General features: G+C 44.8%; 1 protein-coding gene across 3 annotated transcripts in view; it reads right to left on the reverse strand.

The window, feature by feature from the left end:
• Window positions 1-1,601: 1,601 nt before the first annotated feature.
• The window catches only part of AGK (acylglycerol kinase), a 38,277-nt gene continuing 22,150 nt past the window's right edge, over window positions 1,602-17,728 (reverse strand). For all 3 annotated transcript variants that reach the window (XM_079992863.1, XM_079992864.1, XM_079992862.1), the window contains 9 exons: window positions 15,345-15,439; window positions 11,604-11,673; window positions 10,383-10,462; window positions 9,586-9,643; window positions 7,882-8,029; window positions 7,454-7,551; window positions 5,822-5,892; window positions 3,641-3,725; window positions 1,602-1,965 (listed from right to left, as the gene is read on the reverse strand). In XM_079992863.1, the coding sequence (XP_079848989.1) occupies window positions 1,831-1,965; window positions 3,641-3,725; window positions 5,822-5,892; window positions 7,454-7,551; window positions 7,882-8,029; window positions 9,586-9,643; window positions 10,383-10,462; window positions 11,604-11,673; window positions 15,345-15,439 (840 nt within the window). In that variant the 3' untranslated portion in view covers window positions 1,602-1,830. The remainder of the gene's footprint in view (window positions 1,966-3,640; window positions 3,726-5,821; window positions 5,893-7,453; window positions 7,552-7,881; window positions 8,030-9,585; window positions 9,644-10,382; window positions 10,463-11,603; window positions 11,674-15,344; window positions 15,440-17,728) is intronic.

Here is a 17,728-nt window from a genome sequence, read left to right on the forward strand (position 1 = left end):
TGCTTGTGATACTTCCCCACTTGATACTGGAAGTATTTCTGGTAAAAGGGTGGATTGACTGAAACCCCTCCTGGTAGTGTCAGTGAGAGGGCATTCCTCCTCTCTTCTCCTAGGTAAGAAATCTGTAGGGTGTTGTGATTTAAAGCAGTATCCCTCAGCAGCCGAGTTTAGTGTACAACTACCAATTTGATGCGGCCACAAAGGCAGCACAGGCTGTGATAATTCTAATATCTCGGATGAAGCGTGAATCTGATTTGATTGGCAGCTAGCCTCTCCTCACTAAGCTGTGACCACGCACCTTCCTTTAGCGGTGTCAATTGTACCTGTGGCTTTCTTCATTTTCCCGCAAGAAGGAAAGCACTAAGTTTGTGGATTGCCACTGCTTATGTGGAGCCCGAGAGGGACTCATGTACATACTATAATGGACTTTTTTTACTCTATTAAAGTTCACTTTTAACACATACAGCCTTTTGTGCCTGCCAATTATTCTGAAAGCGCTTTATGGGACATCTGTAATGAGATACTTCTTTCTAATACAGAGATACGTTCTGAGGCTTTTTATGTTAGTAAAGGGAGAACATTGAATGTATTTTTTCTTGGGAATCAGTGACATGGCCAACTCTTTTTGGCCAGGGAGCTGGTGATAATTTCCTTACAAATGTGATTGAGGGGTTCAAAGCTCCCACCCTATACCAGGGACCAGCAGAGAGCTTGTAGCACACAGTGAATATTTCTGGAACACACTATAATTCTGGTTTTCTCACTTCGAAAAGCTAGAAAAGGGCAACTAAAATGATCAATAGGTTGGAGTATCGCTCCTAAATAAGGAAAGGTTAGTTTTGTTTGTTTTTTTAGTTTACAGAATATATGAGTAAGAGGAGTTATAATAGACGTGTATAGTGTGGAGAAAGATACAGAAACGTTTTTCTCCCTCATGATTGAATCTGAGTGCTGGAAGATTCAGGACAGACCAAAGGAAAGTTCGCACAGGCTATGTGGCAATAGCTCCTACAAGATGCAGCGAATGCCATCAACTTGGGTTAGACTTATCTGTGGAGGAATGGTACTTTCAACAGTTATTCGCCATGAGGTCTGTGTTCTACCTGCATTATCGAAGGCATCTTAATTTTATATTTAATAGCAGGCGTGGAAACCATCTCTGCTATAAGCTGGAGAGCTGCTACTTATCGTAACTTGGCATAATAGCACCTTGACCATAGGCAATGCATGTGGCCACACACACTCATTTTAGATGCATCTTTCCATCACTACAGCTTCTCTCTATGAAAAGTGCATAGTCAACTTGGATTGTGTGCATTTTAAGTATTCAGACTAACCCCCCCTCCCACACACACTTCATTTCCTTTGTTAAGTGTGTCACCTCCTTGGGAAAAAAAGATGTGCATAATGCCAAACATCCGAAACAGCGCTTCTGCTGAAAATAGCAATTCTGAGAGTAGGGGAAAGCCATTCTTCCCTCAAGAAATGGCCAAACGAGACCCAAATAAATATGTATGGATTTCTACCCTAACACTTCCAAGGCAGGGAATTTAGAACTCTCAGATCCAGCTATTTACACACAAAGCACTGGTCAGTCTGCAAAAAAAACAAAGTCTTTCATTGTACTCAAGGAAAGGCATGCAAATTTTCCAGCTGCAGTTCTTTAAACTTAACCAATTTAACCCCCTTTTCAGAGACCCTTTCCATATGTGTCTTCTTTGGCACCTGACATGCCTGCAGGCCTTATCAGATGCAAACGCCAGCCTGCCAACCAGGAGCTGAGAGCATCGTTTTGAAGTTCACACGGTTGGCTGGCGGCAGCAGCCTTCACTAGGATGCGCCTTGAAGCATTTGCTCTTTTTTTCTGGCATCACAGAAAAAGCGGAGTTTCCTGGGCAGCAGCTTCACTTCCACTGGCATCGCTTCGTACTCCTCGCTGTCCACAGCCAAGAAGCCTTCCGTATCCTGCAGAGAAAGCAGGAAAGATGAAAGAGACATGCTGACGAAGGCTAGGTCTGAGCAGCTGGGGGTTTTTCCTCCACGGTCACGTAGCCAGACATACCAGAAAGAGCTGGTGTTCATCCTAGTTAGGGCTCCACTTCAAGTTGTTCTCTTCTGAAACACTTCACTGAGAAAGCACTGTTTATTTATTTTCTAAAATGGCTGTTATCACAGTTCAAGGGTGCATTCCAGCCAGGTAAAGCTGTCAAGGCTATGCCCAGTAGAGGGGCGTGGCCTAGGTGATATCACATGATTGACAGGAGGGCTGCCTTGCTGGAGGGTGAGAGGCTAAATGGATTAGGGAACAGTCCTGGTACCCCATGGCTGAGATTTCTCACCCCTGGCTCAAACTCTGCCAGACAGCATCAAGCTGGGCAATGGCTCCAAACTACAAGAAAGAAGATTCCACCTAAACATTAGGAAGAACTTCCTGACAGTAAGAGCTGTTCGACAGTGGAATTTGCTGCCAAGGAGTGTGGTGGAGTCTCCTTCTTTGGAGGTCTTTAAGCAGAGGCTTGACAGCCATATGTCAGGAGTGCTCTGATGGTGTTTCCTGCTTGGCAGGGGGTTGGACTCGATGGCCCTTGTGGTCTCTTCCAACTCTATGATTCTATGATTCTAAGCTTCTCACTTAAGACAGCCTGCAAATTACCTCACCTGCTTTCTGCCTGCTGACAATTCCAATTCCATAAGTGTCAGGCACAGCACAGGCAGGTGTTTCCTCTAGAGAAATTAATGCCTTCTCTTTATCTGTCAAATGCATCTCTCTGGCCACAGGGAAGATGTCCTGGTTCCAAATTTCGGTACTTCCCAGTTTGCATAGGGACCACCCAAGGAGACAGTTCCTGCAACTGCCACCTGAAAGTCTTCCCTCATAGGATCCCTGCTATTAGTGGTGGCCCCCGCCCCTATCACCACCTCCTAGAAATAGGTTGGACAAATTAGTTCTGTTTAACCTCCTCTTCCCATTCCACCTCCCTCCGGCTCCCCTTGCTTTGTCCAAAGCTGCAGAACTGAAAAGTCCTTTTTCATCCATTAAAAGCTAGAGTCAATTTTGGGATTCCAAACAACCTACCCATCAAATGTATAGCATGATTAGGGGGCAAAATCAATTTACAGGGTCTTGAATCTCCCCCTGCCCCCACTCCTTGTCTCTGTGTCCATCAAATGTGATTTTTAACTGGGGATTATGCTCGGACAGGTGGAATTTGCATCTTGGGAATTTCTATGAACCTGGCTTCCTACCCATAACTACAGGATTCTCTGAAAGCTGAAATGTAGGCTGCTATTTTGGAAGGAACTGATTGCCCACAAAAACACTCTTCCTGTTGCCACACAGTGGCTTTGCCCTGGGAATAGAAAGGGACATGAAATTGGTCTACCTGAATGTAAGAGACACAAGAGGAGGTGAGAATACATCAAGGAAGACTGTCACATACTGATTTTTTAAATTAGGAAGGATGGGTGAAGCTGGCTTTTGGGCATATCCCATCCCAACGAAGCAAGTTGGAATGTAATCATTCTGCCTTTATACAACAGAAGGAAATTTGCCTAATTTTAGGTGGGGGACAGGATCCTTCCACTACCTGTAAGGAAAGAATGAGGAAAGCATAGCTTTACCCTAAGTTTTATTTCTCACCTCTGGAAGCTGCAAGATACACCTGCTGGCCTGAAGGCACTGGCTTCCTTCTGGACACAGGTGGGGGTCCTCCATCTTTTGGCTTCTGTGCAGAACAAAGGAAGAGAGCAACCAAGTTATCCTTTATAGCTACGCTTAAAGCACAAAGGGGCTGCAAAGAAGGCGGCAAGCAGATTGCCTTGCTAACCAAGAAAGGCCCTGGATGGCACAACTTCCTTCTTCTGCTATAGCCAACCAAACTAAATAAAACATTTTAAGAGACTGATGAACTTGTGTGGCAGAAGGAATGGATGGAGTAGCACCAAGCCTCAACTAGGAAAGACCCTCCCCTTAAATGGGAATTGCGAGAAAAGCAATAGACATATGTGAAAAACCAAGCTACAAGCAGCATTAATTGAACCACCAGCTATGAGCACATTCTCTACAGTGGAGGTAGGGAATTTTGGGCTCCACAGGCCAGATCTTTATTACTATTACTATTATTATACATATTTATTGAAAGTTCAAAAAGTACATATGTGCATCAGACATGGTGAGACACAAACAAAAGAGAAAAATAAAAGAAACAGAACCCATGCAGAAGGAAAAACAAAGGGGGAAGGGGGGAAAGCCCAAAACTGTATATTTTACAAGGTTGTTATTGTACTTCACCAGAAGAGTCTGATACACACATCTCCCTGAATCAGAAAGTGGTTTGCATGGAGTCCTGCCAAACTGAGCAGGATTTAACATCTTGCTGTTTGGGCTGCCTGCTGCTGTTCACTGCTAGGAACATGAATGCCCCATCAGGGTTTATCACACCCACACACCCATCAGATTACGTCACAAGTGGGTGGGTGGGTGGGTGGGCATGGTTTGGGAAAACACCCTCGCAAGCCAGCTCAAGACCACCTGGTGAGCCAAGATTTGCCCGCAAGATGGAGACCCTGCCCCCCTGATTTACAGCCCGGAGGAACTCCAGCAGGGTAATCCTCGCACAGCCCCCAAAAGAAGCCCAATCTCTGTTAAAGAACAAAATACATTAAGATTAGACAAATCGGAAGAGAAAGCTATGGATCAAGTGCAGCAGTGAGGAACCGTGGCTGATTCGGGGGCTCGCGAAGCCAACGGCCTTGTCGGGGAGCCTAAATTAAAATGGATTACAAATTCCTTGAGCTGCCTCATCCTTTTAATAGTAGGGAGTGCAAACCTGAATAATTAATGCTTGGAAGTCAGTTCCATCAAGATCAATGCAACTTCCCTCCAAATCTATGCACCCAAGACTCAGAGTTCATCACCCTCAACCAGACTGCGAGGCGAAGGGATCCTCTCGTTTTACACACAAAGAAGAGAAGCGCAGGACAATGTTACTTGCTCAAAGCTACAAGCTCTTTGCTGTGCTCGCTTTGAACCAAGGTTCAAGTCTAGTAAGGTGGCTCACTGCACCAGCTTGGATTGCCAACTCCTTGAGTATAACCCCATGTCTGCATGCCAGGGTGAGGAATCAAGCTGGGGACCAATCAGAAGCAGACCTGCTTAAGCTTCAGAAAGGTAGCTGCATCATGAGCCTTTGGACAATGCCCTGCCTACTAGGTCATTGTGGCAATACCACACCATGTCCTGACAGTGCATACTGGGGTTTAGGATTCAAAGGAAGGATATGGATAGAAGCCTCCCTCTTATTCATCCTCTTCACTGTGTTCCCATCTGCTGTCCTTGTCTTGAGACTCTCCTGGTTTTTAGATATGTTTTTATGGTTTTCATTTTTATTGTTCAATTGCTTTGGGTTGTTTTACGGAAAGCCATTCACAAATGAAATAAACAGCGACAACAACAATGTAGGAAGTTGCCATGAGTCAACGCTGGAGCAATATGAAGAGATTCAAGGAAACGGGGAAATGATCTGCAGCCTTGTAGTGGTCATGGAAACTATAAATTAGAGACTGTGATTTGCCACTAAGAACTATTCCTTCGGTGTCCTTGCTAACTGAACCTGACACACAGCTGGGATCATTAGAAGGGTTTATTTATGCCATGGGCACCAATTAGTTTTCTCTCCGCTCTAGATTTTAAGTCCAGTCTCTCCAGTTTTGCCCTTAATGCACCTTACTATACAAACTACCAACTCACCCCAAAAGCACATTGATAAATATATTTTATGATAGCAATAAGGCATATCATTACAGGTTCTCTAGGACTCACCCTCTTTTAATGTATTCTCCTTTACTGATTGAATCTGGTTCAATGCAAATATTCATGAAGTCTTCTGTGCGCTAAAAGAAATGTTCAGAAATGGATGCATTAATTCTAACAGCCACAGCATCTCATGTAAGCCCCACCATCTGCCTCTGAATGAATTCAGTAGCTTCTCCCATTCTCTGGGGGGAAACAGTATTTGGGAGCCAGGAGAATTCAAAACAAAGAGTTACCTGTGTGAGCCATAGAAGGGCACTGTCAGGTCAAAAACTAGACAGAATGTGCATTAACATATTCTCATATTCTCTCTCTCACACACGCAGCTGCAATTTCCTACTCACATACCTGAATGCAAGTCCCACAACTCAGTGGAGCTTACTCCTGAGTAAACATTTACAGCCTTGCAGTCCCAGGGCAATGAACTCACATCTGCAGCTGAAGCAGAGTGTTCTTTGTAGAAGGAATAAAAATTAACCTCCAACCTCCTCTTTTACACAATAGCACACAGAGTGACATCTTCTTATATCTTTCAATCACGCTTGAAGTTAAGGATTCTCAGATTGGCAAGTTCAGGTTCTGAACTTATTCAGAATGCACTCAAGAATCACACCCAACCACAATTTCCTAAATAAAAAAAGCAGTGCTCTGAGCCCAGAAGAGTCTCTTAGCAGCCCAGCTAGCTGCATCCTCGCTCCTTTGATCTACTACACACATACTGCCTAGCTGGCATTTCATTTAAAAACTGGGCATATCGGTAATTATTCTTCAATCTGTGTTCAATTTAGCTCCTAGGACTTGCTGTTATTCAGCACAAGGCATCTCAGTCTTTGCTCAGTGAAAAAATGGTACAGGGAAGACGTAAACAATAATCCTTAGGCCTCTTGCTTTCCGGCTTATGTTCTGTCCTAAAGTCCTATAAGGGCGGTGCTGAACATACAAATAAATGTAAGTCAAAAACTGAAAAGCTTGCGTAAACTATGCAAAGCAAGCACCCTTGAATGGTGCATAATTATTTACCAGCCTTGCAAAATTTATTCTACTTCTGTTAGTCATGAAGAAAAGATAACTGTGTGGGGCCCTGGAGCCCAGCTAGCTTCCTGATCATGAGAAATTGTTGCCTCCTTTGGCTTCAGAGATCCAGCAGGCTTTGTCCAAACACTTTCAAGTCTATTTGTGAAGCAGTAAGGTCTAGGTGGTTTGTACCTCCTTAAAAGCAGAGAATCTCAAGAAATGGTACTCTGCACTAAACATTCCATGCGCCAATGGACTTATGGAAATGACAATGTCACAGGAAATGACACACACCTCCAATGTCACAGGAAATGACACACACATTTTATGTGCAGAATGGGCACAGGTACTCATAAAGTACAAAAAGCATGTTTGTGTATATATGCTTCTCTCTCTCTCTCTTTTTGGCATGGCCCATTTTAAGAAGCGCACACATGGCTCACAGGGTATGGGACTTAGAGAGAGGCAAAGCAAAACAGACGCACACATCTCAGGTTGCCACCATTTCGAATTCAGACCCGATGTATTAGGCCTAAGCAGGCTGTTATCCCCTCAAGTTACAAAGCAACTACTTTTGTGAAGATGAAGGAAAGCTTAGCATTTTTTTATTTATTTCTCTACTCTTACTTTCAAGTCAAGATGTCTGTTCTGAGTAGTGACAGAGAATTCAATAGCGGACAGCTGCATTTCTCGCCAGGCCTCCGGGGTCAGCTCCTTGGGGATTTCTGAAGTCCGAGAGGAAAGACACCATTAAACAGAAAGTTAGATAAGCGCTGTTGTATTAAGATCAGCAGAGGCCCAGATCCTTCTATTTTTTGTTACTTCACAAGGCCTTGTTCCATCTATATTTAATGCCGGCGGCTCAAAGGAACAACAGCCGCAGAAAAGGAAGAAAGAAGTTCAAAGTTCACACAACAAAAAGAAAGCAACTCGCTGGCTTATTTGGAAAAGGTGACAGATCTCTCAAGGCCCTGCTGCAGGGCCACAGTGGGGAGAAAGGATTCTTCTAATGAACAGCTTTAATATAACTATCTATCTGAGAGAGAATGACTGACCTTTGGGGACAGGTGTCCAATAATGTGCCAGTCTCTTGTAAAGCCTGATGTATAAAGGAGGTCTAGGGGTCTTCTGCTCCAGCTCCTCAGGAGGCCTTGGAGTTGGGTCCAAATAGGAAAGGGAGGCTAGATGCTTCTGAGGCCACTCCTTGGAATTTCCAGAAAGAAAAAGCAAAATAACCATTTCTACAGGGGTATGTGAGAGCTAGACCGACCATTCATTCAGCAGCAGGCAGACTTGGAATTATGGTTGCCACCAAACAGCCACAAGACAGAAGAGGCAATCTAGGGGTTGCTTAACCCACCTGCTGCTTTCTCCTCCAGCCATTATACTAGCCCATTTCCCTGCGATGAGGTGAACAAGTGTTTCTGTCAGTTGAGGGGGACGGAGCGGCTGGAGAAAGTGTGTGTGAGGAAAGAACTTTACTTCACCCAAAGCAGGTTACTGTCCTGCCGCAGAGAAGAAATTCTGGTCTAGCTGATCTAAATCGTGTCTTTCAAAGGCTGCACTCGACTGTCACACTAAACTGTGGTTTAACATTATGTGGGTGAGCTGCAGCAAGACTTGAGTGAAGTGTTGCACTCTTCCCTCCTATGTAGTCAGGAGAAGGAGGCCTTCTGAAGAGATTAACTTCATGTTGAATAAACCCTGGCTTGTCCTGTTAAACCAACCAGGAATCCTGGAAAGGTTAAAAACAAGCCAAACCATTGTTATGAAGCTGCTTTATTTAATTTGTTCAAGAGTTCAAATCAACACTTTAATTTGAACAGAGTTTGTTCAAAAACAGAATTCCTGGTTTATATAAAACAAATCACTCAGAAAGGTGGGGGGGGGAGGTGAGACTGGCGCTTTTGTTTGGGCTCGCTGCAGCTTGTCCACATACCACTAAACCATGGTTTAGTATTGCGTGCAAACTCATAGACAGTACATATGTTATGAGGTGTCAGGGCATTTCACAGGAGAGTTATATGTTTATTATCTGCTAAGGAATCAAGAAAAGGGTGTGAACGGGGGGGGGGGAGAATGCAGCTACTTTAATGTATGTCAAATCCTTCAGTACCTGAGAACTAGAGCAATTAACCTTTCTGCTCATTTTGCGAAAGAAGGTAGGCTGAATGCAAGAGGCAGATTATCAACAGTCCTGTGGGCTCTATTTATAGGCACCACTTACGTCAATTGAATAAATCTCAGGGTGAATCATTAGCATAACAAAAACCATGAGAAAGGACTGCACTAGAGGCAGGCAGCCGAGCAACCTCAGCTGCATGAGAGGCTGTTTACCCTTCCATAATGCAGTTAATATTCTGTAGTAATTTATAGCATTGTAGTATTATTTCAGCTGCATTCCACTAGTAGACTTTTTAAAAGCCAATTGTCTCTGCCACCCTTTTCTGGCAAAATATGAATAACCAAAGCTGAGTCAGTTTTGAGCTATGTTAAAAAAAGTCAACACTGCCTTAAATATGATCTGTAAGCACTCCAAACTACATTATATGCCACATACAGCAAGATCACATGAAGTTGCCTCACACAGAGTCAGACCCTCTAGCTCACAGCTGTCTGGGTGTGATTCTCCAGCAAATTCTTTTGTTTTGGACTAAACCTGGGGACTTCATGCACTCAAAAATGTGATCCACCACTGTGTGCATCACAGATCTTCCCACTGTGATAGCCTTGTGTGACCCATATTGAAATGCCTTTACCTTCAATGTATTAAAGAAGTGGGCTGCTTTGATTTTCAGAGGCCCAAGATACCAGTACCTAGAAGAGAATAAAATGAACCGAAAAAGCAAAATAAAACCGGGGGCACGGGGAAAGCAGTCCTCTTTTCCAATGCAGTATCTACTAAAGCTGTTTCTTACAACCTAATCTTTGGACATTAGATGCACAAGCAATGCGCATGAAGGTGTAGCTGGCACCTGGATGTGTGCTAATGTACTCAGTGGGCTTCTCCAGATGACCTGTTTCTTGAGCATTCATCCTGTTTTGCTTATGCAAAGAGGTCAGACTATGTCTGGTATTTATTTAGCACTTGTTCCGATTTGTTTGCGGGGGCAGTTCTACAAAACTGAGCATTCATCCCCATCTGAGCATTCATCCAGAATTCATCCTCATTTGCTTATGGGGTATTTCCTCATCTTCCTGTTAGTCATTTGTTCATCCCACACTTTCCCTGTCACTTTTCTCACTGCAGGTTTTTTTTAATAGAAAAGTGGATTGATTGCACAAAGCACTTTAATCCATTTTAATTGCACAAACGTAAATTTCTGCTATGTGCTTCAATCTGTTGCGAAAAATAGTGACAGTTTAGAGGCTTCCCATGTCTTTCTCTGGAACCTGGTCCAGGGATTCAGAGGCAATCAGCAGCTGTCATAACACTTCACAGCCTGATCTGGTCCCAGTGGGCTCCTTGCTTGCATATTGTTGGAGATAGTGGAGAAACTGTCTAGAAGTACAAGGTAGGGGCAAAGAGGAAACAAAGCAATAGTGGTCAACATACTTGCTGACTTTTGCTCCCGCATCTCTGTAAGACCCCCATCTTAAACCAGTTACAGCAAAGACGGGCTGGTCTTTGTTCCCCTATAAAGGAAAAACAAACAATCACTAACAAAAGTCAAATGTTATAAATTGCAGTAATCTGTGGTGATCTTTCCAACAATGGACCAGTGGTTCGAGAACAAAAACACCAACCACTATTGTAATGGTTCTAGGGGGTTGCTCGTGCGTAAGTTGGCGCCACACCTGGCTGGATTACCTGGGTGAACCCTTTCTGTCCGGACAGCCACCCATCCGTGGCTGTCTCAATCGCTGGCAGAATCTGTCAGTGGGCGTTTCTTGAACTTCTTCCAGCATAGAAGTTCTTTGATGCCCAGTCTCCTCCTACTCTCCCTGCGTGGAAGTCTTCTGCGCAGGGAGGGAGGGTGTGGGCAGCGGAGGACCCGTGCTCTCCCCGCTGGTCTCCTGCGAGGAGTCCTGGAGCCTTCTCTCTGATTCCCTCATCTGCCCCCCTCCTCTACTGGTGCTACGCTGATTTCCTTCCCAAGCGAATGGGCTGCCTCTCTCCCTACTGGGACCCTCTCCGGCATCCCTCTGGAGCCTTCCCTCCGCCTCTGGCTCCGATGGCAGTTCCCTGACAACTATATTCCAGCAACACATAAAAGAAAGGAATTGCAAATTAATTCCTCAGTGTAGAGTGCTTGTCTGCAATGTTATTTTAGCCATGAGTCATTTAATTTTGTGGCTATCAGAAGACCAAAGCAAGAATGACGAGTAGTTATCATTTAAATGAAAGGGAAATCTTCACAAGATGATGGTGATGATTAATCTGCTGAATTTCTATCCCTCCATTGCTCTCAAGGAAGCCCAGGGCAGCAAACAACAAAGCGGTAAAAACAGCGCAATTAAAAACAAAACGAATTTCACACATTTAAAAACAATTAAGAACAAAAAAAATAGAAAAACATTATAGGAGCAAATCCCCCTCTTCTCCTTCCCAGATGCCTTCATACATAGCTCAGTTGATAGAGCATAAGGCTCTCAATGTAAGGGCCACGGGTTCAAGTCCCTGCCCTGCACTAGGTGCACTGTTCTTTAAAGAATGATTTTATATTGTTGCATGCTCTTTAAAAACATAATGGGGTTAGAAAAGCACATAGCAAAAGACAGATGAAGAAAAATATCCCTCCCAGAAAGAGGAAGACCTAAGAAAAAAGATGGCTACCTTAATCTGCAAAACATCAAGTGGAATAGTCTCTCCTTTCAGTATGGACAACGTGGCGTCAGTAATATGCCTGAAGAAGAAGTCAAGAGGAAGACGTTATTCAGTAGCAGAGGTCATGCTTCCCTTGCAGAGCATCCTAGGCATGAGCTCAGGTACAGACCCTGACCATTAGGTCCAGTCGTGGCCGACTCTGGGGTTGCGGCGCTCATCTCGCTTTATTGGCCGAGGGAGCTGCTGGGTCATGTGACCAGCATGACTAAGCCGCTTCAGGCGAACCAGAGCAGCGCACGGAAACGCTGTTTACCTTCCCGCCAGAGTGGTACCTATTTATCTACTTGCACTTTTGACATGCTTTCAAACTGCTAGGTCGGCAGGAGCAGGGACCGAGCAACGGGAGCTCACCCCATTGCGGGGATTCAAACCATCGATCTTCTGATCGGCAAGTCCTAGGCTCTGCAGTTTAGCTCAGGTATCTCCCTTTAAAAGGACCCTAGATTGCACCAGAGCTGAAAAGGACCTCCCCCCATGAGGTCCTTTGCTGCCAGTCAGAGTTGACACCATTTGGGTGAGAGGAACGATCAGCCTGACTTGGCATAAGCACATTCACGTATTCCTGCACACACACAAAAAGAGGGCACTGGCATCTAAGTTAGAGCTTTTATTTCGATTTCAAGCCTACTCTGATCCTACAGCCTCAGGGCAGGCGACACAAAACGCCTTCAGTGGAGGCTGCGCTGCCATGAAATAAGAGAGTATCTTCTGCTCACTCCCAACTATAGTCTTGCCCAATAATTTGTGGGTCTTGCATAAAGTTGACTATGGATGAGGTTCAAACGCGTATTTTGCCATAAAGCTTACTAGGAGGTTGCAAGCAGAAAAGCAAGAGTTTCTGAACGCAGCCTTTTGAGTCGGTTTCCTGCTGCACTGCCACAAACTGAACGGATCAGAATGCATGAAAAGGGAGGATGCCTACGTTATAGTTCTCAAGTTACACTGGCACATATCTTTCATCGTTGCATTTATATCCTGCCCCTCGAGTTAAAAACAAAAGAGGAATGTAAATGGGTAAAATTGATGATAATTGCAGCCAGACAGGTTATAGCGAGTAATTGGAAAAATGCAGAAGAGCTAGGGGTGAACCAATGGAGGAAAAAACTGAATAGTATTATAATTTTAGAATACCTAACTGTGAAGATACATAGAATGAAAGGGCTTAAGGTCTAAGAGAAAAAGGAGGATTGGTTTGAGAAGATATTGAGTTATTTGGGTAGGTTTGAACAATCTGGGGCAATTAAAATGTTAAAAGTTAAATAAACCTTGTGGAGGAGGAATGTTAAGGTATATAGAAGTGTACATATGGTTGATTTGAATATGTTATATGAATACTATTTAATAGGTATATTATTGAATATGTATACCCAATGTATCAGCCGCCTGGGGGCTTCACTGTTTGTGTTTTGGTGGTTGGTAAAAAATAAAATAAAATAAATAAATATTATTTTTTTAAAAAATTACCGTATATCCTGTCTCTTCTTCCTGCTGTGAATTATCCAGAAATTTAACTCTGTCTTAAATGCAAGACCAGAAGCGTTTCCAGCTTCATGGAATGGTCAAATAATAGGGGTGGGGCAGGGGATGGGGAGCTGGGCAACAAGGCAGCAACAAATCAGTGTGAAAGGCACTTTGGGGATTGCTAAATCTGAGATGTGGTGTATCGTCTTCCCATCATACTTTTCCTGTTCCACAGCAGTAAGTGGGTGTTATTTCACTGCCACAGAGAGGCCTGCTTGCTATTGCTCACTGTATCTTAATTAGCATTCAGTTCAACAGAAGCTTTGCAGGTATCCTTTGTAGGTCATTTTCTCCAAGCCAACTGGCACAACATCCTTTGTTTGCAGCTCGGAGAAGGCCAATGCTCTTGTAACAAACCAGACTTATACTTGCCAACTTGACATGACTGAGGGTTCCCCCCTTGCCCTTTTCAAATGGAAGCTGGATTCAGCGGTGCTGGCTTTAATTAAATTGCTTCCAGGCCGGCCAACCTTTCAGTGAGAACAAGTGCGATGGAATTAGGGAGTAAGGCAACCAACCTTAGTGGTACCTTTCTTAAGCGAACACCCTTCAGAGGTTTTGGACTACAACTCCCATTAGCTCCAGCCAGCATGGCCAATGGTCAGGGGTGGGCGGAGAAGTTCGTAACATCTGAAGGGCACCAGGTTGGGGAAGGCTGGTGCAGACCAGGGATGGGGATGACGACTTCGGTTCAAATCATCAGGTCAATGAAGAAGTCCACGGTAGGCAGACTTTACAGGGTTGCTGCGACGACAAAACAAGGAGGCCCCTCAGATGCTGCCTTGGACTCCTTGAAAAAAGGGCAGGGTACAAATGTGACAATAAATGTAAAATCTAAGTTTGTGGAATGCTCTCCCTAGGGAGGTTCATGTGATGCCTTCATTATACACCTTTATGTTCCTCTTCAACTAGGCCTTTGGCTGATTGATATCCCATGCCCTTTTAAATGTGTTACAGGAGGAGGGATTCTTGCTTTGGTTTTGTTCTTATTTTTATTATGTATTTTGTGTGTTTTTTCTATGGTAATTTTATGTTGGGAACTGCCCTGAGATGATGATGATGATGATGATGATGATGATGATGATGATTTGTGCCCCGTCCATCTGGCTGGGTTTCCCCAGCCACTCTGGGCGGCTTCCAACAAAGATTAAAAATACACTAAAATGTCAGGTCTATGGATGAAGGGGGGTATACAAATTAAATAAATAATAATAATCTGAACTTCTACAAAAAGTACCATTTTAGGTACATTAAGGTTATGATACCTGGCTTGAGAGCAGTACATGTGAAAAGGATCTAGGAGTCTTGGTTGACCACAAACTTGACATGAGCCAACAGTGTGACACGGCAGCTAAAAAAGCCAATGCAATTCTGGGCTGCATCAATAGGAGTATAGCATCTAGATTAAGGGAAGTAATAGTGCCACTGTATTCTGCTCTGGTCAGACCTCACCTGGAGTACTGTGTCCAGTTCTGGGCACCACAGTTCAAGAAGGACACTGACAAACTGGAACGTGTCCAGAGGAGGGCAACCAAAATGGTCAAAGGCCTGGAAACAATGCCTTATGAGGAACGCCTAAGGGAGCTGGGCATGTTTAGCCTGGAGAAGAGGAGGTTAAGGGGTGATATGATAGCCATGTTCAAATATATAAAAGGATGTCACATAGAGGAGGGAGAAAGGTTGTTTTCTGCTGCTCCAGAGAAGCGGACACGGAGCAATGGCTCCAAACTACAAGAAAGAAGATTCCACCTAAACATTAGGAAGAACTTCCTGACAGTAAGAGCTGTTTGACAGTGGAATTTGCTGCCAAGGAGTGTGGTGGAGTCTCCTTCTTTGGAGGTCTTTAAGCAGAGGCTTGACAACCATATGTCAGGAGTGCTCTGATGGTGTTTCCTGCTTGGCAGGGGGTTGGACTCGATGGCCCTTGTGGTCTCTTCCAACTCTATGATTCTATGATTCTATATAGATCTTTTCTCATTTTTGAAGGTGACCATGTATAGCATAATCTTGAAGTGCCTAAAACGGTCCCTTTGGGGGGGGCGGGAAACGGACCAGATTTGCAGCCCTTCCTTCCTTCAATATACAGCAGTCTCCTCCTCCTCCTCCCTGCCATCCTACTCCTTTTCACACTGATTCTCGTATGATACACACACACACACACACACTTACTGGACTTGGTTTGCACTCTCTGGATAAAGCGTGTGACTTAAGGTGCTGGTCTTTCCGAGGGGAATGAATCCGATGGGAATCTTACTGAAAGCTGCCTGGGAACAAGGGCAAAACAAGTCTGCATCAGCGCCAGCTGAATCCAGCTCCCTTTCTGTGCAGAGGACAGCTGTGCCTGATTTCACCCCCCACCCCCCACCCCAGGCAGGCTCTTCCTGAAAGGGAGGCAGTAATCAAGAATGACTCGGAACATCAGCCTCTCCAGACAGCCCCTCCGAATGCCAACTGGCTACAAAGCAGCCTTCTGTAGTCATTAGCTGCATTGTTACACATGCAGAGCCTGGCACGTCCTCTCCAAGCAATGTATGGATTCTGTCAGCAACCTGCCATCTCCTAAAAGACTGAAGGTGGCACCCAAAGCGTGGCTGCGCTCAGGCTGCATTTCATCTCCAAGCAAAGACAGGAAATTTGGTAATGCAGAGTGTCTTTCTCCGCGAAGGGGAATATTAAAATAAGGCACCCTGGCAATCAAGTCGGGAGGTTATTATTACACACCAATCAAGCAGCCCTTTTCCAAACAGACAGATTGACAGTCTTTATCTTTGACTCTGCAAATTGGGGGAGCAGGCAACAGAATGAGGTGATCTGCTAATAAGGGAGGGTCACATGCTGGGTTGCGGCTCGGACGCGACTGGAAGGTTCAAACACAGCTCTTTTCTCTAGACATGCTGCCTGGCTGGAAGTCACTGCCTGCATTGTTCTCCCAGTCAGCGGCTGGCTGCTAAGGCCACGTTACTATAGAGTACACATGTATGTGCACACACATGCAAACCAAGAGCTGTGCTCCTTCAAGTGTGCCAGCAAATCAATGTGAATGACTGTGCAACCACGACACCTTGGCTCTCTGCAGAAGACTGCAGCTTGCAGCACGGTGATTCAGCAAATCCAACTCATTTTCTGAAGCGCTCCATCTGCTTCCATGCCTTTCTGTTGCAGCCTCTCTTACAACCAGTCTCCTTCCTCATCTCTTCTGTCCCCTTATACTTCACAGCAGATGGCCCAGTGTCAAACGAACAGAGAGACATAGCGATTTTGCCTACAGTACTAACCGCAGCCTGCCAAGAGGCGTTAGCTACCTGGAGGTTGCGCCGCTGGCGAGTGCCGGGCCTTTTTTGGGTCACGGACTTGCACCTGCAGAACAGGTGCGCAACATTCAGGGAGTTTGGGGTTACTGTGTGCTATGATGGGGTGCACCGTTCTAGCGCGCAAAGTGGAAGGGGGATAAGAAAGAAAATTCAAGGGAAGTGTTTTGTCATGGGACCAGTCAAAGTTTCTGGGCAGGTAGCAAAACTTCATTTCCCGCCGAGCCAACACATAATCTAGAAGCTGCATGGAAATGAAAGGGTGAGGTCAAGCATGCTGGAGCTAGACAAAATCTTCAAACAAAAGCATAACTTGATCTCTACTGTCCTCTTAGTCTGAACTAGAACTGTACTGCAAGGAAACAGAGAAGCTGCTCTTTAGTTATGCGCCATCAATAGCTGGGAAGATGAACTTCTTTTTTTAAAAGAATACAGTGGTACCTCGGGTTACATACGCTTCAGGTTACATATGCTTCAGGTTACAGACTCCGCTAACCCAGAAATCGTGCTTCAGTTTAAGAACTTTACTTCAGGATGAGAACAGAAATCGTGCTCCGGCGGCGCAGCTGCAGCAGGAGGCCCCATTAGCTGAAGTGGTGCTTCAGGTTAAGAACAGTTTCAGGTTAAGAACGGACCTCCGGAACGAATTAAGTACTTAACCTGAGGTTCCACTGTATAACATTGCACATGGCTTGGCTTGACAAATAACCTGGCCAATGGCTGTAGAGTGTGATCTCTGTTTGCTTGCCCATTATTCTCCCTAGCTGGTTAAGGGATCCAGTTATTATCTCTTGCCTGGGAAAGCAGGCTGGTGGAGGGGGCTGCCATCTCCTGAAGCTCGCCCTGTCCAGTAGAGAGAACCAAGGTCACGGAGTTCATTGTTAGCTCCAACCATTAGCTAAAAGGGTCCGTCACTGTACACAGGGAGGAGGGATCCGATGACTACTGCCTCCGGGGCAACCATAAATGGACAGCAATAGGGAAAGACAGCATCCCTTCCCCACTGATAGGAAACAGAGACTGACATGAAAAGGCCAAGACTACACAGCACTGTAGCTCAGCTCCATTGCTCCTTTACCCAGGAATTGCTTCGTTTCCAGGGGATGGGAAAGGAGCGGAATGGTCCTCCATTACGCAGCAAAGCTGTCACAGCATATTATTACTTTTTCCTGGTTTCTTTTTTCAAGTGTAGAGATTTGAAAGCTTACAATTTCTCAAAGGAAGAAAGGTAATTCTTTGCACTGA

This window comes from Podarcis cretensis, assembly GCF_951804945.1.
Source record: "Podarcis cretensis genome assembly, chromosome: 10".
NCBI classification, from domain to species: Eukaryota; Metazoa; Chordata; class Lepidosauria; order Squamata; family Lacertidae; genus Podarcis; species Podarcis cretensis.